General features: G+C 49.8%; 1 protein-coding gene across 1 annotated transcript in view; it reads right to left on the bottom strand.

Annotated features, from left to right (window-relative positions):
- Positions 1-23,743, bottom strand: part of Vwce (von Willebrand factor C and EGF domains) — a 35,569-nt gene that overhangs the window by 6,767 nt on the left and 5,059 nt on the right. Inside the window, exons 5-15 of the mRNA XM_004667562.2 lie at positions 20,555-20,671; positions 17,862-17,978; positions 16,137-16,265; positions 13,744-14,165; positions 13,560-13,653; positions 12,434-12,516; positions 9,357-9,444; positions 4,059-4,144; positions 2,750-2,867; positions 1,894-1,979; positions 502-598 (exon numbers count right to left, since the gene is read on the bottom strand). Coding sequence (XP_004667619.2) covers positions 502-598; positions 1,894-1,979; positions 2,750-2,867; positions 4,059-4,144; positions 9,357-9,444; positions 12,434-12,516; positions 13,560-13,653; positions 13,744-14,165; positions 16,137-16,265; positions 17,862-17,978; positions 20,555-20,671 — 1,437 coding nt within the window. The remainder of the gene's footprint in view (positions 1-501; positions 599-1,893; positions 1,980-2,749; positions 2,868-4,058; positions 4,145-9,356; positions 9,445-12,433; positions 12,517-13,559; positions 13,654-13,743; positions 14,166-16,136; positions 16,266-17,861; positions 17,979-20,554; positions 20,672-23,743) is intronic.

Below are 23,743 nucleotides of genomic sequence, written 5' to 3'. Positions count from 1 at the left end.
ACTTACTGACTGAGCCATCTTCCCAGCTTTACTTTTTTAATATCGGGCCTCACCATGTAACCCAGACTGGCCTCAAGCTCACCATCATTCTGCCCTGTCTCTCAAGTGCTGGGATTGCAGACATGTAACACTATGGCCAGCCCTAAGGGAAAGACTTTTAAAGAACAAGCCACATATACTATATAGTACTCATGTACATATACTATCAATTGATGTATGTGTCACAGATAGACTAGAAAGACACAATCACAGAGTCCACAAAGGTGACGGTAAATCCCGTGTGCTCTGATCTGTGTCCAGCGCCTACCAGGACCGGCATCGGGCAAGCAGCTCTACTTCTCTGAGCCACAGTGTTCATCTGTAAACAGGCTGCTTAGTAGATAAGGTAAGATGAGGCCTGACGGGCGCTCAGTGTGGAGCGACACGAGGCAGGGAGGCCCAGGACTCCCAAGAGCGCTGAGCTGCCTTTGTGGGCTGGGGCCAGGCCTGGGCTGGGGTTACCTGCTGAACAGTCTGGGCAGCACTGTCCAGGAATCCGGATGGGGTGAGGGCAGGAGTCCACACAGTCTGTCCTCTTACAGCTCACAGAGCCATCTGCCTGAAGGAAGAAAGAACTTCACCAAGACCCCACTTGGGACACCAGGGCCCACCTCCCAAACCAGAGGAAAGAACAATGCTGTCCACTGCCCACTGCCTACTGCCCACGGCTTGCTCTCAAGGGTGCCAGAGGTCCCCTTCCTCAGAGCCAAAGAGGGCCAGCTGCTTGGAAAAGATGACCTAGGTCTTCCCGAAGATTTCACTTATCTCAAGAGAGGGAAGTCAGGGCTGGGACCTTTTTCTCCTCAGCTTCCTGTCCCTCCACAGCAGCAGCCAAAGCCGTACCCTCACCCTCCACATTCTTCTCTCAGCCTTTCCCTGGAACCCTGGCTTACCCCAACCCTATAGAGAACAATAAAATCTTGTTTTTATAGACAACTATTCTGCCGGAAATGCCTATTTCAGAAGACCAAAATGCCACATGAGGTTCCTTCCTTTTTTCTCTCTCTCGTAAGAATCTGCATGTTTATGGCTCTTTTATTTTGCTCCCTTATAAAATGAGTTCTGGGAATCAGTTGTGCAGGAGAAACAGCAGGGAAAGGCCTGCCTCCCTCTTCTGATTCCAGCAGATGCACTTGGGCTTTGCAAGGGCCGAGGCACCTCAATGACACATGGAAGACACTGGACCGCCCAGCTGCTCACACACAGAACTGCATGCCAGTTATGAGGAGGTTGAAATGCAAACTCCGCGTCCAGGATGCGGGGGGGGGGGGGGCCTGGAGCTCCGACATGACTCCCAAGGCCTCCCCAGTGATGTACCCCTCCCCACACTGTCTTATTTTGAGAAAGAAAGCCCTCAGGAGCCAAAGCGCTCTTAAAATAAAAAGGAACACTAGTGTAGTAAAGACCAAGCTGAAATTATTGCATTTCTTTCTCAGTAGCCTTGTTTCCATTTCTATTTGACTCTCAAGAGCTTGTCCTTCTTATCTACCTCCGACAGGTGAAGTTCAGAAGAAATGCTGCAATGAGCAGAGGTGGCATCCCCGGGCCCTCAGCCAGTCATGCCCCACGCGACCCTCGACAAGGCCGCCTGATGGCAGACCCCTCCCAGCAACAGCTCCCTGCACAAGCTGTGCCACCCACAGCGCCTACGGCAAGTCCACCAGGCTCTGCTGCCCTCAGTGACCCCCCTGAGGACAAAACAAACAGGGTCCTAAGGCTTGCTATGAGGGAAAGTGAGGCCCCGCTGGTGGTGACCCAGCCTCTGAAGGGGAAGGGGAAGGGAGTGGTCTCCTGGGGGTGAGGCAGGTGGGACAGCCAGGTAAAGCAGCTGAAGGCGAGCAGGTTGTCATTCACCTGGCAGATGCATAACTCACAGGGATCACCAGGTGACCAGATCTGTCCAATTGGAAATTCAACTCCGTTGTCATCAAGAGAGCAGCCTGGGGAGGGGACAGTGAGGGAGAAAAGACAGTGAGGGAACAGAAGGCTAGGGGTGTGGCTCAGGGGTGTGACATGCTCAAGGCCCTGTGGCTCTTCCACAGCACTATAAAAACATTTATAAAAACACAGTACACAGCTGGGCGTGGAGGCGCATGGCTTTAATCCCAGCACTTGGGAGGCAGACGTGGGAGGATCACTGTGAACTCGAGGCCACCCTGAGGCTACATAGTGAATTCCAGGTCAGCCTGAGCTACAGTGAGACCCTACCGTCAGAAAAAAAAAGACTACACAGAAGTCCCCTCCAGACCTCCATCCCTCCAAGGCTGACACCCTACATTCACAGATACACACACCACATAAAACATATGCTTACATATATAAACTCACCCAGACGCTCAAACACATAGACTCCCCAAAACACTGCCTACACTCAGACACACACAAACATACATACTTACAAAACACAACTCTCATGGATACACACAAAAATACATGTGCAGGTTTACGTACACACAACTGCATACACACAGACACCTATTACAAACACATACTTTATAGAACAAACTCAGGTATCACACAAAAACAAGCCTACATCAAATAAGACACATGTCCACAGTGAGCTCACAGAAACACACATACAGACATGTGTTTAGACATACTAAACCAAACATACATGCACATATACCACACAACTGGTCCTGGAAGAGGAAGCCCAGACTCTCTTCTGGGTCCCCAAGCCCCGCATTGGGAGCCACCAGCACAGCCTCACCTGTGGCAGGTGTGGGCTCCCGGCAAGAGAAGCAGCACTGTCCTGGGCTCAGCCACCACTCCTCCCGGGGACAGTCCAGGTCTGGACACGGCGTGAAGGAACATTCCACCTCTCCGTTCTGGAGGAGGGCCAAGAGCACAGGTCCGTGAGGGCTAAAGAGGAGGCTGAAGGGGCTTCCACCCCCCCCACCCACCCACCTCAAGTAAAAGTGGCCAAGAAATCTCCAGGGGAATAGCGGGGAGAGAAAGGCGAGCTCTTTCTTGGAGGCTGGGAGAGGTCCCTATGCAGTGCCTTCCATCATAGCTGGGGGTCCTCACCTGTCACCCTGCCTCCATCTTGAGCCGCCTGCCACTCAGACACCAACTATTGCCCTCCACTCTGGCCCCTCCAATCTACTCTCCTCCACAGTTGGGGGACTGTCCCAGACACCAATCCCATCAGTTCTGCGTATATGTGAAAACCCTTTAGCAGCTTAGCCAATCCAGTCCTCCACCGGCTGGAAGCACTTCCCACCTGATCAGGCAAAGAGCTGTCACCCCCATGCAGGACTCCTCCCCTAAGTCCTGCCCTAGGCTGACACAGAGATAACTGGGAAGGCTTCACCCCTGTGCACAGACCGGAAGCCCAGTCCCTGACGCTAAATCAACGCTCCCTCCCTGGCACATCCACACCAGAGGTGCCTGGTGGGCTCAGCAGAAATGGCATCTCCACGGATCCTTCCTGTACAGTCCTGCTCCCACGGCTTCTCCAGAGGATGTTCACCCACAATTACATTGCCTGCACAAGCACCGCAGCTCTGAGCCTGCTTCCAGGGGCCCCACATTCTCACACAGCCCACCTCCTGCTCCCCTCCCCTTTCTGTGCTCCAGCCAGGAAGACTTCACTCCACTCGTCCCCTGCCATGGAGTGCCCTCTGTCAGGCACAGTGCCCTCAGGGCCTCAACTGAATGATCCCAGTCACTCCTCAAGTCACCACTACCCCTTTCTCCTCCTCAGGAAAGCTTCTGGGCCCCTGGCGCCTGCCCGTGCCCAACTGTGGCATGGCTGTGGGCTGCCAGGTAGAGGGGGCTGGGTCTGTGCTGGAACGCACTGTGTTCCCAGCTCAATCCATGTAGAGCCGAAAGCTGGACTTTACAGAGACTTGAGAAGCCTCTGGGGACCCCTTTGGTGACTCTGCTACCTCTGTCTTCCTTTTGCTGTGTGGCAAGTTATCTTCTCTCTGAGACATGGCATTAGGAGTAAATTCCTGTACTGCCCACCCCCTCCCTTCCCACTGAGTCCACAGCTGTGGGAAGCTTAGCCACCCTACCTGGCATACACAAGTGGTACAGTCGTCACCATCTCCACTGAACACAGCCCCATCCATGTACCACCGGCCATGGAAATGGCATCTCCCTATTGAGAAAAAAGACAGAAGAGGCTCAGGGCCTTCAGGCTGGGCCATGAGAAAAGGGGATAGATGGACAGGATGGGCTGGGGCAGCTCCCACTCGCCAGAACCTAGAGTGCTCCTTGACCTCCAAATCCCAGACACAAAACAAGTTACTACCCACAAACCAACAGAACGAGGTTTGCAGCCCCAAAGACAGAGGGAGCCCTAAAGAGCTAGGGTAAGAAAAAGCATAACCAGAGGAGCGTGCCAGTCACCTAGACAGAACTGGGGGGGGGGGTTAATGAGTGTGTGTGATGGTTAATCTTTTTGTGTGACAGTTAATCTTGTATGTGTACACACATGTGTGTGCAGGTGCAAGTGCACATGTGCACATATGTATGAAAGCCAGAGGACAATCTCAGTGTTGTTCTTTAGGTGCTGTCTACCTTTTTGAGACAGTGTCTCTTGCTAGCCTAGAACTCACCAAACAGGCTAGATTGGCCCGGCAGTGATCTCCAAGGACCCACCTGCCTCCTCCTCCCTCAAGTGAGGATTATGTGTGTACCTCCATGGCCAACTTTTTGTCATGTAATTTTTTGTCCTGGGGATTGGACTCAGGTCCTCATGCTTCCAAGGCAAGTACTCTACCAACTGATGGTTAATCTTATCAAGAAAATCACCTAGGAGACAGGTCTCTGGGTAGGTCTAGTAGGGTGTTTCCAGAGAGGTGTAACTAAGGATAGAAGACTCACCCTGAATGTGAGTGGCACCACCCATGCTCTAAGGTCCCATACTGAACAAAATAGAAGAGAAAGCAAGCTGAGCCACAGCATTCGTCTGTTTCCTGACAGCAGATGGCCACAATGTGACCAGCAGTCTCCCGTCCCTGCTGCCATGTCCTCCCTGCCTTCATGGACTGTCTGTCCTCAACTGTAAGCCACAATAAGCTCCTTCCTTCCTTCCACTCCTCTTCCTCCCTCCCCCTCTTCCTTCCTTCCCTCTCTCCTCTTCCCTCTCCCTCTTCTTTCCTTCCTTCCCTCCCTCCTCTTTCTCCTTCCCCCTCTTTCTTCCTTCCTCCCCTCCCCATCTTCCTTCCTTCCTCCCACCTCTTCCCCCCCTTCCTTCCCCTCCCCTTCTTCCCTTCCTTCATCCTTCCTTCCATCTTTCCAGGTATTTTTTCACAGCAATGAGAAAGGAATTGGCACAGTACGGATATGAGTCCTCCCCAGGGAAAATTCAGCCTAAGAACCTGGAAGGCCCACCAGATTTCAGTCAGGCTGCCCTGGGCTACGTAACACAGAAGGGCTGACTTTGGGCACAAAATACAAGAAGGACTGTGCAAGGGAATCATCAATAATACTGCTGTATGGGGTCTTATCTAACCATACAAAAAGAGGCAAGAATGAGTTGGGATAGGGAGATTGCTCAGAGGTTAAAGATGTTTGCTTGCAAAGCCTGCTGGCCTGGGTTCAATTCCCTACTACGCAGGTAAAGCTGGAACAAAAAGTGGCATAGGGCTGCAGAGATGGCTTAGTGGTTACAGCACTGGCCCACGAAGCCTAAGAAGCCAGGTTTGATACCCCAGAACCCATGTAAGCCGGATGTACATGGTAGCACATGTGTCTGGAGTTTGTTTGTAGTGGCTAGAGGCCCTGGCACACCCATTCTCTACACTGCCCTCTCTCATAAGTAAATAAATAAAAATAAAATATTTTTTTAGGGATGGAGAGATGGCTTAGCAGTTAAGGTGTTTGCCTGCAAAGCCAAAGGACCCAGGTTCAATTCCCCAAAACCCACGTAAGTCAGATGCACAAGGTGGCCCATGTATCTGGAGTTCGTTTGCAATGGCTGAAGGCCCTGGTGCACCCATTCCCTCTCTCTATCTCTCCCTCCCTCTTTCTCTCTTCCTCTCTCCCCCCCTCTCTTTCTGGTAAATAAAAAAATATCTTTTTTAAAGTGGCACAAACACTTAGTATTCATTTGTAGGGACAAGCATCCAAGGTGTACCCCTTCCCCCCCCCACACATATGCAAACAAATAAGTAATTTTAAAAAAAAGAATGGGCTGTGGAAATGACTCAGTGGGTGAGATGTTTGCCACTCAAGCCTCAGTGCCCAAGTTTGGATCCCCAGACCCCATGTAAAAGCCAGCCATGGTGGGCTTCTATAATCCCAGCAAGCTGATAGGGAGATGAGAGGCAAAGACAGGACAATTTTCTGGAAACTCATGGGCCAGCTTGTCTGGTGAATGCAACGTAAACCTCAACAAGGAGAACAAAAGCCTTTACCTTGAACTGGGGAGGGAGAAGACTGGCATCCAAAAGTTGTCCTCTGACATCCACATGTGCCCCCCAAAATAAAATGTATTTTAAAAATTAAGAATAGAGCTGGGTGTGGTGGCGCATGCCTTTAATCCCAGCACTTGGGAGGCAGAGGTAGAAGGATTACCATGAGTTTGAGGCCACCTTGAGACTGCATAGTGAATTCCAGGTCAGCCTGGGCTAGAGTGAGATCCTACCTCGAAAAAAAAAAATTAAGACTAGCCTAACAGCTGGGGGTGCTGGTACATGCCTTTAATTGCAGCACTTGGGAGAATGAGGTAGGAGAATTGCTTGTAAGTTTGAGGCCAGCCTAAGAGTATATAGTGAATTCTAGGTCAGCCTGGGCTACAGCACGACCCTACCTTGAAAATTCAGAAACAAGAAAGAAAGAAAAAATAATATAACATTTCAAAGTTTATGCATACATCTGTATGTACTTAGTATTATTATTATATTATGCTGGACTGCCTGATGGTGCATACCTGTAATCTCAGAAGGCTGAGGCAGAGGAATAGAAATCTATTGATTTTGCAGCTTGGGCTATAGAGGAAGTTCAAAGCCAGCTCAGGAAACTTAGTGAGATCCTATCTTGAATTAAAAAGCATAAAATGGAGCTGGAGAGATGACTTAGCAGACAAGGTGCTTGCCTGTGAAGCCTAAGGACCCAGGTTTTAGGATTCCCTAGTACCCATATAAGCCAGACACACAAGGTGGTGCATGCTTCTGGAGTTCGTTTGCAGTGGCTAGTGACCCTGGAATGCACTCATCCCCCTTCTCTAAAATAAATAAATAAAAAAAATACTTTTTAAAAAGCATAAAATGGGGCTGGAGAGATGACTTAATGGTTAAGGCACTTGCCTGCAAAGCTTAAGGGCCCATATTTGGCTCCCCAGATCCCAGGTAAGCCAGACGCACAAGGTGACTCATGCAAAAGGTAGTACATGCCCACAAAGTGGCACAAGCATCTGGGGTTTGATTACAGTGGCTGGAGGCCCTGGTGTGCCAATTCTCTCTCTCTTGCTCTCTTTCTCATTAAAAAAAAAAAAAAAAAAAAAAAAAAAGGCCAAGCCAGGCATGGTGGTGCACACCTTTAATCCCAGCACTTGGAAGGCAGAGGTAGGAGGATCGCCGTGAGTTCGAGGCCACCCTGAGACTACATAGTGAATTCCAGGTCAACCTGAACCAGAGTGAGACCCTACCTTGAAACCTCCCCGCCCCCCAAAAAAAGGCCAGTCTGGACAGGAGAGATGGCTTAGCAGTTAAGGTGCTTGCCTGAGAAGTCTGAGGGCCCAGGTTCGATTCCCCAGATCCCACATATAGCCGGATGCACAAGGTGACACATGTGTCTGGAGTTTGTTTGCAGTGGCTGGAGGCCCTGGCATGTCCATTCTTTCTGTCTGTCTTTTTTCTTCCTCTCTCTCTGCTTGCAAACAAATAATATTTAAAAAAAAAAAAAAGCCAGTCTGAGCCAGGTATGGTGGCACATGCCTTTAATCCCAGCACTTGGGTGGCAGAGGTAGGAGGACTGCCATGAGTTCAAGTCCACCCTGAGACTATATAGTGAATTTCAGGTCAGCCTGAGCTAGTGAGGCCCTACCTCAGGGGGAAAAAAAAAGCCAGTCTGTTGGGCTTGCCTCAATAAATAAATAAATAGCATAAAACAGGGGCTGAAGAAATGGCTTAGCAGTTAAGGTGTTTGCCTGCGAAGCCTAAGGACCCAGGTTTGACTCCTCAGAACCCATGTAAGCCAGGTGCACAAGGTTACACATGCACAAGGTCATGGATGTACACAAGGTGGCATGCATCTATACTTCGACTGCAGCTGCTAGAGGCCCTAGCACACCAATTCTCTCTCTCTCTCTCTCATAAGAAAACATAAACATAAAATGAGATAAGGGGGCTGGAGAGATGGCTCAGTAGACAAGAGTACTTCCTGCACAAGCATGACGGTCAGAAGGGCCTGAGAGTGCTGAGTTTGAGTCCTAGAACCCATGTAAGTGGCTGGGGGTGGCCATGCACATGTGAAACAGGAGAATCACTGGGGCTCAATAAACAGCTGTACCAGCGGACAGACTCCACCTCAAGGAAACAAGCAGAAGAGCAATGGAAAGGGACGCTGGGCATTTTCCTCTGGCTTCTGTACACATGCGAGGAGTGCTGCATCTGCACACATGCGCGTACACCACACACACGCGTACACCACACACAGACCCACCACACACCCCATCACACCTACTACACACAAAAAGTATGGGCAGGATTATAGTTCAGAGGTAAAGGGCTTGCGTAACATGCACAAAGCCCTGTGTTGCACGCATGTACCTACCTACATACATGTACCTACATACATACATACAATTTTTTTAAGAATGCTAGCTTTGAAACCAGGTAGACCGGAGTTCAAGTTTCGCTCCATTACCAACTACTGTGTGTCTGACCTCTATGAGGCTGATTTCTCATCTAAAAAAGGAGCAGTTAGCAATGCTCCCTCCACGTGCTGACTTAAGGATTCTACAGATCTAGAGCTGGCGGGTGTCCCAGACAGTAAGAGGTCCAGAGCTGGTAGAGAATCTCCATGATGCTGATCACAGGTAGGAACCATGGTTTTATGTCATTAGTGAGTTAAGAAAGATCCTTCCCTATCTAGGAACAGAGTAATGCCAAAGGTGGACTCACAGCCTTTCTGCCTTCATCCAAGGTATGTGCAGGGAGGCAGGGCAAGGTCAGGACATGAGCATCCAAGCCACTGTGTGCGTACCTGGTACTCACCAAAACCAGGCCACTGAGATGCACTTGACCCGTGCTCCAGTAGCAGAGCTCCATCTCCCCTTGTCCCCTCTCTCCATTTCCAAAAGCCATTTCAAAGACGCTGTTCCTCTGCACTCAGAAAAGCAAAATCCCCTAAGAGCCACTTACCTGGAACACAAGTACAGCAATCTGACTGCGGGAGGGTCTTGCAAGGACCAGAGGGACACTCTGGAGAGATGCACGACACATTTCCAGCCTGAGGAGGCAAAGGCGGATGGTGTGATAGGGGAGGGGGGTGAAACTGGCGTTGTGAAGCAGCTCATTCCCTGTAGCACACCATGCTATTCCAGCCTGACAGCTCCCTAAGTTGTCTCAGAAGGGCCACATTCTTGGTAGTCACTAGACGAGGTTAGACTATCCCTTCTGAGACATATGGACGCATGGGAAAGGCTGGGGCTGCCGGGAGAACAGTGATCCACTTTCACACTCAAAGGCATTCTGCTCACAGAAGTGCTGCGAGGGTACCACAGGCGCAGAACCCAGACTCCTGTCAGGAAGGATGCCCTCAAGCTTTTCCTTGTGCATGTAGATACTGACCCAAGAGGCCCTTATGGCCAGGCAGAGTGAAATATAAAAATAAGCTAATTTAGCCGGGTGTAGTGACACAGGCCTTGAATCCCAGCACTTGGGAGGCAGAGGTAGGAGGATCACCATGAGTTCAAGGCTACCCTGAGACTACAGAGTGAATTCCAGGTCAGCCTGAGCTACAGTGAGACCCTACCTCAAAAAACCAAAATAAAAATAAAAATAAGCTAATTTAAAGTTGTTGGGTTTTTTTTTTTTGTTTGTTTGTTTGTTTTTTGGTTTTTCAGGGTAGGGTCTCACTCTAGCCCAGGCTGACTTGGAATTCACTATGGAGTCTCAGGGTGGCCTCAAACTCACGGCAATCCTCCTACCTCTGCCTTCCAAGTGCTGGGATTAAAGGCATGCGCCACCACACCTGGCTTAATTTAAAGTGTTTTAGACGACTAGAGAGATGGCTCAGCAGTTAAGGCACCTGCCTCCAAAGCCTAAGGGCCTGGGTTTGATTTCCCAGTACCCACATAAAGCCAGATGCACAAGATGGCCTGTGTGTCTAGAGTTCATTCCTAGTGGCTAGAGACCCTGGCAACTCATTCTTTCTCCCCACACTCCCACACACAAATAAATTAATTAATTAAATGTTTTTAAAAAATGTTTTAGAGCTGGCTGTGGTGGCGCATGCCTTTAATCCCAGCCTCAAAAATCCCTACCTCAAAAAAAAAAAAGTTTTAGAGCTATGGATGCCTCAGTTGGTACAATGCTTATCTTGGAGCACAAGTTTTGATCCCCATCACAATATAATAAAACAGGCCATGGTAGAATAGGCCTATAATCCCAGCAGCAAGATCACAAGTTCAAGATTATCTTCAGTTATACAACAAGTTCAAGGTTAACCTGGGCTACATGTGACCCTGTTTATAAATAATTATATAAATAGACAAAAAAATTTTATATCTTAAATTTAAGATCAAAAAGCCCCAGGCTTTGAAATCACCAGACACTAGTTTATTTATGCTTTTCCTCTAATAAGACAAAGGCAAAGGACATGATATCTCTAAGAGCCTTGGTCTCTCTATCAATAAGGTAAGTTGGGCTGGAGAGATGGCTTAGTAGTTAAGGTGCTTGCTTGAAAGCCTGACAGCCCAGGTTCAAATTCCCAGTACCCATGTAAAGCCAGATGCACAAGGTGGCACGGGCATTTGGAGTTAGTAGTGTCAAGAGGCCCTGGTATGCCCATTCTCACTCTCTCTTTTCTCTCTCCTAGCCAATAATAATAAAATAAGAAAGAAAGAAAAAGAGAAAGGAAGGAAGGAAGGAAAAAGGGAAAGAAGGGAGGGAGGAAGGAAGGAGGCACGGGAAGAAGGAAGGGCTGGAAAGATGGCTTAGAGGTTAAGGCACTTGCCTGAGAAGCCTAAGGACCCATGTTCGACTCCCCAGATCCCACATAAGTCAGATGCACAAGGTGACACATGCACAAGGTCATATATGCACACAAGGTAGCACATGCATCTGGAGTTCAATTACAGTGGCTGGAGGCCCTAGCATGCCAACTCTCATGCTCTCTCTCATAAAGAGAGAGAGAGAGAGAGAGAGAGAGAGAGAGAGGCCAGTCTGTTGGGTTTGCCAGAAAGAAAGAAAGAAAGGAAGGAAGGAAGGAAGGAAGGAAGGAAGGAAGGAAGGAAGGAAGGAAGGAAGGAAGAAAAAGGAGGGTGGATTCAGCGTTTGTCTCATTACACAAAATGCAATTATGCATGACAGTGCTTGGCCCCAGTGCACTGGGCATACAGGAAAAGCTTGATGAAAGCTGGAGGCAGCTGCCTGTGTGTGCCTCATCTTAAGCCACTAGATCCACCATTGTGGATAGCCCAGGAAACACTCTGAAGACAGTCAGAAGGTGATGGCAAGGCTTTGCAGACAAAACCATTCTTTGGACTCACACAGACCTCTGCTCAAATCCCAACTCTGGGCCGAAAAGATGGCTCAGCAATTAAAGGTACTTTCATGCAAGATCTGATGGATCAGGTTCAATTCCCCAGTGCTCACACAAAGCCAGATACACAAAGTGGCACATACATCTGGAGTTCATTTGCAGCAGCAAGAGTCCCTGGCATGCTCATTTATTCATTTATTCTCATCTCATTCTCTCTCCTTCCCTCTCCCTCTCCATCCTTTTGTGCTTACAAATAAATAAAAATAAACCCAAGGTCCTCTGAGATATGGGAATCCAAAACCCAGTTTTTGTGCCTATGCGTCATCCACTGAGACAATCCCCCTCCCATAAAACACTTAATAAGGTGACTGTGGTCATGAGCCTTCTTCCCCCCACATGTCAGGGATGCTTTTCTTGTGGTGGTAAATATTTTGCCTGGAGAGAACAGCCTCCTTGGGGAGACTTCCAAGGGGGTTTCATCCTGTCCCTTCCAAAACAGACTGACCCTGTTTGCCTCTGGCTCTTTCCTGCCCAGCAGATGCCTTCCAAACCCACCCACCAGAGCTCTGACTATTCCCTCACTCTTTCAAATTTAACAGGTTCTAACCAAAACCTACAACATGAAACAGCTCTCTTCCATTCAGAAGGTCACCTTCCACATCCGGTCTCTTCCACAAAACTCTCAAAGGTTAAGAAAACACCAGCAAGTCTTTGGGGATCTTGGGTTGCTCACCAGACAGACACACACAGTGCAGTTCTCGTTGGGAGGTGAAAACACGTCCCCTTCTGCTCTGATGGCACCACTGTGAAAGCAGCCTTTGAAAGACAAACCATAGGTAGAGGCATCAGCTCTTCAAAGAAGAGGATGCCTGAGGTTTCTACAGTCTAGGCATAATGCTTCTAGAACCTTCTGTCCCAGATGCCCCAGCAGTGGTAGATGCAGGTTCCTTGAACTGAGTTGTCCTAGGACCCCTAGAGAACAACCCAGGAGACATCTGCAAGGATCAATTGTGGTAGTCCTGGGTACGTCCATTCATGTCAGCTAACCCCACAAGCAAGCGTCTTGAGAAAGCATCATTTGATTCCTATCACATAGAACAGGCTCAGTTCCAAACCTAGATTACTAGTTTACCCAAGTGGCCCTGCACATATACCACTCTGCCTCCCTGCAACTCCACTATTCTCACCATAAAATGTCCATTTTATCACCATGTACACAGCAAGGGATTGGGACAGATCTGAAACCCTGAATACAAAGAACCCAGTGCTTTCCCCTCCAGGGCCCACTACTTAGGAGGAGCCTAAAAGATCACAATCATCACTAAGAAAATCAACAGAGGCACTTCTGTGTTAAACCTTGTTTCACAGTGGTGGGGGTTGAACCCAGGGCCTCATGCAGGCTAGGCAAGCACTGAGCCCTCTCTCTAACTCCAGCCTGTGGGAGGGAGGTGAAATAGCTGTCCCCAGTCACTCAAGGAAGTTGGGGCAGGAGAAAGAGACAATAGGGTGGATTTGGAGAGACTCATGGAACGGATGGATGGATGATGACTCTCAAGAAAAGTGCTCTGTTGAGTGGTTTCCCTTAAAGAGTACTATATCATAGACAAGTGGTTCTCAAAATGTGGTCCCCAGAACACCAGCAGCAGCGGTGGCAGCGGAGGCAACTGGGTGCTTGTTAGAGATGCACATTCTCAGACCCTGTCCCCAAACAACCAATCAGAATCCCCCCACCCCTAACTACAAGAATGGACGGTGCAGGAAGCTGGAATATAACCTTTGGGATGCAAAAAGCATGCGGGGGCGGGGGGGGGGGTGGAGGCGGGGAGAAGAACCATGTCCCTCCCCACGCCAGCTCTCACCTGTGCAGGAGGGACAGCACCCTCCATCTCTGGGGGGAATCGGGTGGGAACAGGCTGCAGCACACCTCACTGGTCCACAGGTCACCTTCCCATCCTGGATGCGCAGACAAGAGTGCGTTGCAGCTACTAGCAGGCCCCAAGCACCACCAGGACCCCCAGGGCAGCAGGGGACCCTAACACTCACCTCACACACGCACTGAGAGCAGCCAGGCTGGGTCCAGTGGCTCCCTGACTCATATATGGTTCCTAGGTGCCGACAGTGAGAGGACCCGGCTGTCAGCCTCGGGCCATCGGGGCCCTTGGGTGAGTTAGGGGACCTCACTGCTTCCCCCTGGAGAAGTGAGGGGGGCCTGGGGGTCCCTGGCAGAGAAGCACTAGGCACTGGGGTGGAGAGTAGGTGCATAGGGAAGGATGTGGCTCGAGTCAGTGCGGGAGGTGGCAGGCGCGTTGTAGAAGCTCCGTCAGGGTGTCCTGGGTCGCCTGGAGGGGGGCTATGTCCCGGGGACAGCGCAGGTGGGCCAGCCTCAGGAAGTAGCAGGGGCATCTTTGGAGGGTGCTGGCGAGGCTGCAGAATGGCAGATGGAGCCATAACTGCCTTCGGGAAAGCTGAAAGGGAAGCACAGGGGCTCCTGAGGGAAGCAGCAGGGACAGGAAGTGGAGTTCCTGGGCCCTGTTCCCGTTTCCTGATCAACTTAATGGGGCTGATGGTGAACTGCTGGAGGGTGGAGAAAACCACATGGGACGAAGGCTGGGGAGGCACCAAGGCGCAAGAGGTTCCCAGCCAGTGGCATGGAGGTCCTGCTGCTTGAAGAGTCCCATGCCCCCCTTCCTTACTGACCACAGAGGGAACACAAGTTTTCCTGAGACCAGCCCATCGCCGTGGCCATCCTGGGCACAACTGCCTCCAACTAATATGTCCTGAGGTTCTACCCTGCTGTGGCTTTCCTGCAGGGGAGCTGGGGCTCAGAATGAAGGGCTGGCTCAGCGTCCTCTCTGCCCCACGGCAGACTGGCACCTTGTGCAAGAGGAAGCTCCGGGCCCACAGACCCGTGCATACAGAGGGACCTGAAAGGGCGTTTCCCTGCACATGGATACCCGCTGGCGGTGGTCCAAAGGGTTGAGAGAAAGTCGGGGGGGGGGGGTGAGGGGGAATAAAACGAGAGAGAGGAAGGCAGAGGGGGAAAAGGGAACAGGGGGATTTAGAGCTGGTATCAAATGGGTGAGTGCCCGGCCCCAGCCTGGTGGGGGCTGGGAAGATGGCTCAGTGGATAAGTGCTCACTGTTCCAGCTGAAATACCAGAGTGTAATCCCCCAAACCCACATGAAAGGCTCGAAGCCTGTGACGGACTTCTGCAATCCCAGCAGGCTGATGCTCGAGGTGGGAGGTGAAGACAGGGGAATTTCCTAGATGCTAGTGGGGAGCGCAGAAAAGACAGCAGAGCAAAAATCCAAGAGTTGGAAACCCTGCCTGAAGCAACACGGACTGGCAAAGACTAACTGAAAGTTGTCCTCTCAGTGCCACACACGTGTTGTGACATGCACACACCCACACTCATACGTACACACAAACACAAATACATAGTAAATTTTTCCCCCTTTTTTGGTTTTTCAAGGCAGGGTCTTGCTCTATCCCAGTCTGACCTGGAATTAATTATGTAGTCTCAGGTTGGCCTTGAACTCACAGTGATCCTCCTACCTCTGCTTTCTGAGTGCTGGAATTAAAGGCGTGAGCCACCACACTGGCAATATTTTTAAAAATATTTTACTTATTTATTTGAGACAAAGAGGCAGATAGAGAGAGAGAATGGGTGAGTCAAGGCCACTAGCCACTGCAAATGAACTCTAGATGCATGTATCACCTTGTGCAGCTGGGTACTGGTGAATTGAAACTGGGTCCTTTGGCTTTGTCAGTAAGCACCTTAACCACTAAGCAATCTCTCCATCCCATTAATAAATGTTTTTAAGTATTAAAATAAGGTGGGTAGGGCTAGGAAGATGGTTCAGCTGTTAAGGGTACTTGCTTGCAAAGCCTGCCAACCTGGATTCAATTCCCAAGCTAGTCACCTAATCCAGACACAAAAAGCAGCTCAAGTGTCAGGCATTTGCAGCAGCAAGAGGTCCTGGTGTATCCACAAACATATGTACAAATAAATAAAACTTAATTTTAAATTAGTTAAATTAAAACAGTAAGGTAGAAACCAACTAAGGAATACCATGGTGTTAACCTCTAGCCTTTATTCCCACACACGTGCACATGTACACACATACACGAACATGCATATACATAACACAACTATGCATGACACATGCACATACACACACCAAAAAACAAAAAAAAAAAAGAAGAAGGAGGAGGAGGAGGAAAGGAAGGAAGGAAGGAAGAAGGGAGGAGATAAGGAAGAGCCTAGCACTGAGAGGGAGGAGCTTGGGACCAGGGGTGGATTGTGGTGCCAGGGCCTGCAGGGAGGTGAGCCTCCAGGCTTGGGGCCAGGAGCACGGGGCCAAGGCCTATGGGCTGGGGCCTGGTGCTAAGGCAGGACTCCGGCTTGAAGGACAGGGCCGGGGCCTGGCACTCACCTTCACAGGACACACGGTCAGCTCGAAGCCTGAAGCCAGGTCTGCACGTACACAGGAAGCTGCCCACAGTGTTATGGCAGGAATGGTGACAGACTCGTCTCTCCTGGGGCCTCCGGCACTCATTTACATCTGCAGAAGAGTCCTGCTGCCTTATCCTGGCTACAAAGCCCTTCTTTCCTCTAATTCTATATCCCAAAAGACTGAGAGAGTTCCCCTGTGAAGTCGTTACAGAGTCTGCCTGCTCCATGGTGCAGGCTGGGACTCAGATGGCTGGGAATGGGGCTGAAACCTAGCACTAGTGGCCTTAAGAAGGTTCTTGGAAGAAGTCACCATGCAGTGGGTGTTTCTGCCACTCATCTCCAGGACAATGCCACATGAGTAAGGGCTCCATCATTCGCTGTTGGGAATCTCATTTCTAAACCTTTCACTGCCTGGTGTTTCTTTCTAAAAAGCATCTCAAAACTCACCATGCTAGGCTGGAGAGATGGCTTAGCAGTTAAGGCGCTTGCCTACAAAGCCTTAGACTTAGGTTTGATTCCCCAGGATCCATGTAAGCCAGATGCACAAGGTGGCACTTGTATCTGGAGTTCATTTTCAGTGGCTAGAGGTCCTGACACACCCATTTTTTCTCTCTCTTTTCCCTTCCTCTCTCTCTCAAATAAATAAATAAATATTATTAAAAACAAACAAATATCTGGGCGTGGTGGTACACGCCTTTAATCCCAGTACTCAGGAGGCAGAGGTAGGAGAATTGTCGTGAGTTCAAGGCCACCCTGAGACTACGTAGCAAATTTCAGGTCAGCCTGGGCTAGAGTGAAACCCTACCTCGATAAAACCAAAAAAAAAAAAAAAAAAAAAAAAACCCCACAAAACTCAAGCCAGGTGTGATGGCGTACACCTTTAATCCCAGCACTGGGGAGGTAGAGTTGTTATTAATATCACCATGAAGCCGGGTGTGGTGACGCACGCCTTTAATCCCAGCACTCGGGAGGCAGAGGTAGGTGGATCGCCAGGAGTTCGAGGCCACCCTGAGACTCCATAGTGAATTCCAGATCAGCCCAGGCCAGAAGTGAGACCCTACTTCAAAAAACCAGAAAAAAGAAAAAAGTAAGATCACCATGAACTTGAGGCTACCCTGAGAGTACAGAGTAAATTCCGGGTCAGCCTGGGTTACAGTGAGACCCTACCACAGAAAAAAAGGAAAGAAAGAAACCTTACTGCGCTGCTCAAGGAAGGCTCCAGAACACATACCTAACTTCACTAGCCTAGGCCTTTGCCAAGCTCATGGGACCCCATGTGCTTCATGAGCCAAACATGGTAATCCTTTCTGGAAGTTTCAGCTAATGAACTGAGAAAACAGGGTTCACCTTCTAAACCAGAGGAATCGAGACATAAAGTGCCTTATTTACCCAAGGGAGCAAAGGCAGCCAAGAAAATGGGTGAGCAGAGAGGAGTCCTTGGGGTGTATCTGGGAGAGTAGTGGAAGAGAAACATAACAGAATGGAAGTGGACAAAGGCAGGACAGAAGAGCTGAGAGTCAGGTCTCCTGTGCACAGCCACACCCAGCATGCGACAGGTGGGCTCTGAGCAGAGAGAGGCTCAAGCTCCTTTGGGATCCTGGGGACCAGGAGGTCCAAATGTTGGTCTTCCTGTGTCCCAGGCTGACCTGTCCATCTTCCTGATTGGCAACCTAAGTGTGCCACCCACAAGGGTCCCAGACCTTACCTATACAGGAGTGCTGGTTGCCATGGAGATGGAAGCCTGCACGGCAGGAGCACTTGTAGCTGCCAATGCTGTTCTTACATCTCTGCTGACAGGGCGTCCCCAGACATTCGTCAGTGTCTACAGGGAGAAAGGACAAGCTGGTGCCATCTTCCTGCAGGGTTTAGAGTACTTCTCAGCCCCTTCACTCACGTAACTCAGAGTGCCCCATCCATCCGGTCTGCCAAATCCTGGACCCTCCCCTCCCAAACAACCTATGTGCTTCTACCCTCACTGTCTCACCCCAGCCCAGGCCACTCGTGCCCTCTGTCTATAACTGCCCTCTCCAGAGCCCATCTCCCACAGCCTGCGGGGGGGTTCTCGTCAAAGGCCACTTCTGATTGGGCCACTCCCTGCTCAAACCTGTTGGGAGCCCCCACCCTTACTCCGGCCACACTCAGAAGCCATCAAACACAGCTCCAAGCGACTTCTCCTGCCTCCTTTCAGTACTCTTAGTTAATTAAGTTCGCGTTGTGCTCCTTTTTATTATTTTGTGTGTGAGCGTGCGTGTGCGCGTGCCAGTAAGTGTGCACACTTCACACACACGCTTGCGGAGGCCACGGGAGAAGGTCAGATGTTCTCTAGCGCTCACCCCCATGTCCCTTGAGATGGAGTCTCTCACTGAATCTGGAGCTACCACTTTCAATCAGACTGGTTGACCAGTGCGCCCCAGCAATTCTCCAGTCTGAATGTCCCCTGGGCCTGGAGTCACAAACATGCATGGCTATGCCCAGCATTTCACGTGGGCGTTAGGGGATCAAATTCAGGATGAATCCTGAGCTCTCAGGCTGTCATGCTTGCACAGAGAGTGCTCTTACCCACGGAGCCATCTCCCCAGCCCCCTCTGGCCATCTTACAGGCTCATCCCACTCCTACAAGCCTCCCTTAGGCCTCATGGATGTCTCTGTCCTTAATGCCGTTCCCTCTTGTCTGACTGAAAGAGTCTTATGCTGCCTTCAATACCTTTTTATATAGCACTTCCTGAGTAGAAACATCCCTGCGCTATTGTTTGAAGTTGTGAAAAACTAGAAATAACTTCCATGTTCATCAATAGAAGAGCTCATAAGCTATAGGATGCTTGTGCTACAGGGAACCAGGCAGCAGTTAAAAGGATGTGAAAAGATCGTTAAGATCAATCAGGCATTCAGAGAAAAGTTGGGGGTGGGGAGCAAGTGGAGGAACAACTAGGTTCAGATCCCAGCTCTAATGTGATCCTGGTTACTGAGCCTCACTATGTATGCTTCAGGGTTCCTGTCAACAAGATGGAGATAAATGGCATCAATCTCGTAAGATAATTGCAAGGATGAAATGAGCAAATGCACGTACTTTGTAAGTGGGACACAACAATTAGCACATCTGCATAGATGTGTACCTGTGTAAGAACATGTAGTCAGGAGAGGCAGGCAGGCAGGGGGGCAGTTAGACTGATGACTGGTGCCACAGACTAAGTTGTGCCCCTCCCCAAATTCATGTTGAAAGCATACCTCTAGATGAGTAGTATTTTGAAGGTGAGGTCTTGGAGAGATAAGGGCTAGATGAAGTCACAAGGGTGAGGCTTTTACGATGGGATAGTGCCCTCAGAAGAGTGCCTACCCTCTCTGCCCCTCCCTTTCTCACAATCTTCTGAGGACACAGATCAGCCTCTGAAAGCCAGGAAAATAATTCTCACCAGGAATCAAACCAGCCAGCTCTTTGACCTTGGACTTCAGTCCCTTATTGCCTAAACTGCCTAGCCTGTGTTATTTTGTTAGAGCAGTTCAAGCTCACTAGGACAGCAGGGTTAATCTCTAGGGAGAGAGGGCTGTAGTGAGAGAGGGCGGAGACTTGCCCTGTCATATGCAACATTCTTGTGCTTTATGGAATTTCGCACAGAGAACATGATAGTATTAGTGTCAAGGGGGCACTTTTGCCTTCTTTGCCATGTGTGAGACTTTTCCTTACATAATTTGGGTAAATCAAGGTCACTTGTAAAGGATGAGTATTGTAAAAGATCTTATCCTGCTGGTGGTGTGGTATATGCCTATAATTCCAGCACTCAGGAGGCAGAGGCAGGAGGACCACGAATTCATGGCCAACCTGGGCTGCAAAGCAAAAACCTGCATGGGGGTGGGGGAGGACAGAAAAAAGATGCATTCACTCCCTTGGGCCTCCATCTCCCTGGTACCTTGTCCCAACCTTGTGCACCCCAAAACCAGCAGATTGAAGAACAGAGTCACATTGCCCAGGGTGCCCAGAACCTGGCCCAGCCAGAGACAGGTGGAAGCCATGAATGCACTGGCAGACTTCACCACAGCAGGCCCTCACGTGGCTCCTCTGACCCATCCACAGTGTCGGTCCCTCCCAGCTCTCTTTCACCTAGGTGCATCTACCCTCTGCCCCTTGTTCCCGTAAGACCTCTCCTTCACCACTCTCTGTACCCCACAGCAGTAGCAACAGCAGTAGCAGCAGATTCTAGCACATCTTGGTTCAGAGCCAAGGCCCTAGAGCCCACCATGCTGGGATTCAAAACCTGACTCCACCTCTTGCTAAGGGGGTGGCCCTGGATGAATCTCAGTTTCCCCCTTGGTATAGCGAGGATAATACAGTGTACCACTCAGAGGACTGTGTAGTGTGAGGTCTGGTAAGGCCACGTGGCCACCCCTCCTCTGCCCACTCACCTTGGCAGCTGTGGCGATCAGCAGACAGCCGCATGCCTGGCCCGCACTCACACACAAAGCCGCCTTCCGTGTTTACACAGTGGCCTTCGCAAGAGGAGCTTAAACACTCATCGATGTCTGGGAAAAGAAAATCCTTGTGCAGTCCACTCTGAGTATGGCTATGACTCCCCAAGGAGCCTGTGACCACACCCAGCAGCGTGGAACCCCTATGTGCACCCCAAGAAAATCAGGTACCAAGAGAGTGACCTGACCATGAGGGGAACCCCAAAAAGAAAAGGCAGAAGGACTGAGGGGCTGGACCTTACCCTTTCCCCGTGTAGGTCAGATGGTGGCAGACCACGGCTGAAACAGAACTGTACCAATGGCCCCTCCCATGTGGTAATCCCACAGGACTCCCCAAATGGACAAGGCACTATGGGCAAGAATCTCATGAGATGATCAACAGTGTAATTCCCTTGCATGGTCAATCAGCACAACTATGTGCAGCAGACCAGAGTGCCTCACACACAGCATGACTGCTCCAGAAGCTTGACGTCTGACCACAGAAGGTCCAGACACACACCATGGAAGACCAGAGTCTGGCAGGGTGACATACGTCCTGCTGGGAATGACTGGCCACAGCAGGTATGTCTTGGAAGAGTGTGAGGCTGGGAAGACCAGAAGCATCTAGCAGGGCTCTCCATGTAGGAAAGGGTTTAAAGAGCTTGAGGAAGCCACCAGGCACTTTGGGGTGCACTGAGAGCCCGAGTAGCTGTGGCTGGGGTTTTGGGGAGGCAGGAGGTCAGCGGAGAGCAATGGGTTAAGGCAAAAGTAGGCTGGGGAGCACAGAGTCGCTCTGACCAGGGTGGGGTGACTACTTGCCCAGCGCCTTAAGAAAGTGAGTCCAATGAGACACTAGCCTGGGGGCGAGCAGGGCTGGGGGCAGAACTCCCCAAAGGTTGCTCTGTGGAGTTCCTTCCCCGCCTGAGAACACAGTAGCTCCTGAGGAGCTATAAGATTGGTTCAGCCCAGAGTCTGCCCTGAGTCTCCCCCCACACCCCAACACCTGGCATCTCCACTCCCCTTACTCCCTACTCAGCCTTTGACCAAGCATCCACTTAACTCTCCCCACAGACAGGCCCTGCAAGACCATGCCCACTGCCTCTGAGAAGCCCATCCGTATTCAGCCAGCCCCAGGGAGAACACTCACACAACTTTAGCCAGAGCCTCCCTGTCTACACTTGCCCTAACATAGCCTCTGGCATTGGCCTTTGCAGTGAGGGGTACATACAGAAAGAACTCAAGGCAGAGGCTGGAGAGATGGCTTAGTGGTTAAGGCACTTGCCTGAGAAGCCTAAGAACCTAGGTTCAATTCCCCAGCTCCCACGTAAGCCAGATGCACATGGTGGTACATGCATCTGGAGTTCTTTTGCAGTGGCTATAGGCCCTGGGGCACCCATCCTCCCTTCCTCCCTCTCTCTCAAATAAATAAAAATAAAAAAAGAAAGCACTCAAGGCAGAATGCAGTCAGGAATGCCCACTGCTTCTCCATTCTGGAAAACAGTACACCAAGCAGCAGACTTGAGTAGGACCCTTTCCCCCAAGAGTTCCTCTGGGAAATAATCAGAAGAGACAAGAAGCAACCACCTTTCTCTACAGTGCTAAGAATGGAACCCAGGGCCTCAGGTACTAAGTGATGGCACACACCTTTAAGCCCAGCACTCGGGGAGAGGAAGTAGGAGGATCACTGTGAGTTCAAGGCCAGCCTGAGGCTATATAGTCATTCCAGATCAGTCTTGGTTAAAGTGAGACCCTAGCTTGAACCCCCCCCCAAAAAAAAGAGGTATGATCCTTACTGTATAAAGCACACAAAAACATACCTTACACACACATTCATACTCAAAAACAGGGGCAAAAGAGAGCCAGGCATGGTGGCGCATGCCTTTAATCACAGCACTTTGGAGGCAGAGGTAGGAGGATCACCTTGAGTTCAAGGCCACCCTGAGACTACATAGTGAATTCCAGGTCAGTATGAGTTATAGTGAGACCCTACCTTAAAAAAAAAAAAAAAAAAAAAAAAAAAAAATCAGGGGAAAAAGAAAGTACTACATTTTAGTGAGACAACTCTCGCTGGGCTTCAGGTGTGATTCATTTTCACCTTTCTCTTTCTACTTTTACTTCCCAAAGGCTTTTTAGTTGCATTGCCATTTACTTTATTATTCAGCAGAAGAACCCTTATTTATTTATTTATTTTACCAAATTTTAATACTAAACAGGGAAGCTGGGCATGGTAGTGAAAATCTTTAATACCAGCACTTGGGAGGCAGAGGTAGGAGGATCATCATAAATTCAGGCCAGCCTGAGACTACACTGTGAATTCCAGGTCAGCCTGGGCTACAGTGAAACTCTATGTCAAAAAAAAAAAAAAAATCTAAAAAGGTTTTTGCTGCTCTGTGGAGATTGGCAAGTAATTAGTCTCAGTGACTGCCTCTGAGAAGGTCAGAGAGCTCTAACTGTGGGAATTTTTTTTTTTTAATCAAAACAAATAAACAATACTTTTGGGCTGGAGAAATGGCTCAGCAGTTAAATGTGTTTGACTGCAAAGCCTGCCAGCCTGAGTTCAATTCCTCAGCACCCATGTAAAGCCAGATGCAAAAGACAAAACAAACAAAAAAACCAACATGGTGGTGCACACCTTTGATTCCAGCGCTCAGAAGGCAGAGATGGATAATTGCTGTGAGTTTGAGGCCAGCCTGAAACTACATAGTTACACAGAGAATTCCAGGTCATCCTGGGCTAGAGTAAGATGCTACTTTTAAAACAAATTAATAATAATAAATGGTGCAAGCACCTGACATTCATTTGCAATGGCAAGAAAGAGACCCCTTAAACCAGGCATGGTGGTGCAGCCTTTAATCCCAGCACTTGAGAGGCAGAGGTAGGAGGATTGCCATGGGTTCAAGACCACCCTGAGACTACATAGTGAATTCCAGGTCAGCCTGGACTAGAGTGAGACCCTACCTTGAAAAACCAAAAAATAAAAATAAAAGAATGAGACCCCTGTTGTGCCCACATATACATGCAAATAAATAAGTTAAAATATTTTAAGCTGGACATGGTGGCCCATGCCTTTAATCCCAGCACTCAGGAGGCTGAGGTAGGAGGATCACTGTGAGTTTGAGGCCACCCTGAGACTACATAGTGAATTCC

Source organism: Jaculus jaculus, chromosome 1 (assembly GCF_020740685.1).
Source record: "Jaculus jaculus isolate mJacJac1 chromosome 1, mJacJac1.mat.Y.cur, whole genome shotgun sequence".
Classification (NCBI taxonomy): domain Eukaryota; kingdom Metazoa; phylum Chordata; class Mammalia; order Rodentia; family Dipodidae; genus Jaculus; species Jaculus jaculus.
Note: the sequence above shows the minus strand (reverse complement) of the source record. Positions and strands in the feature narration are given on the sequence as shown.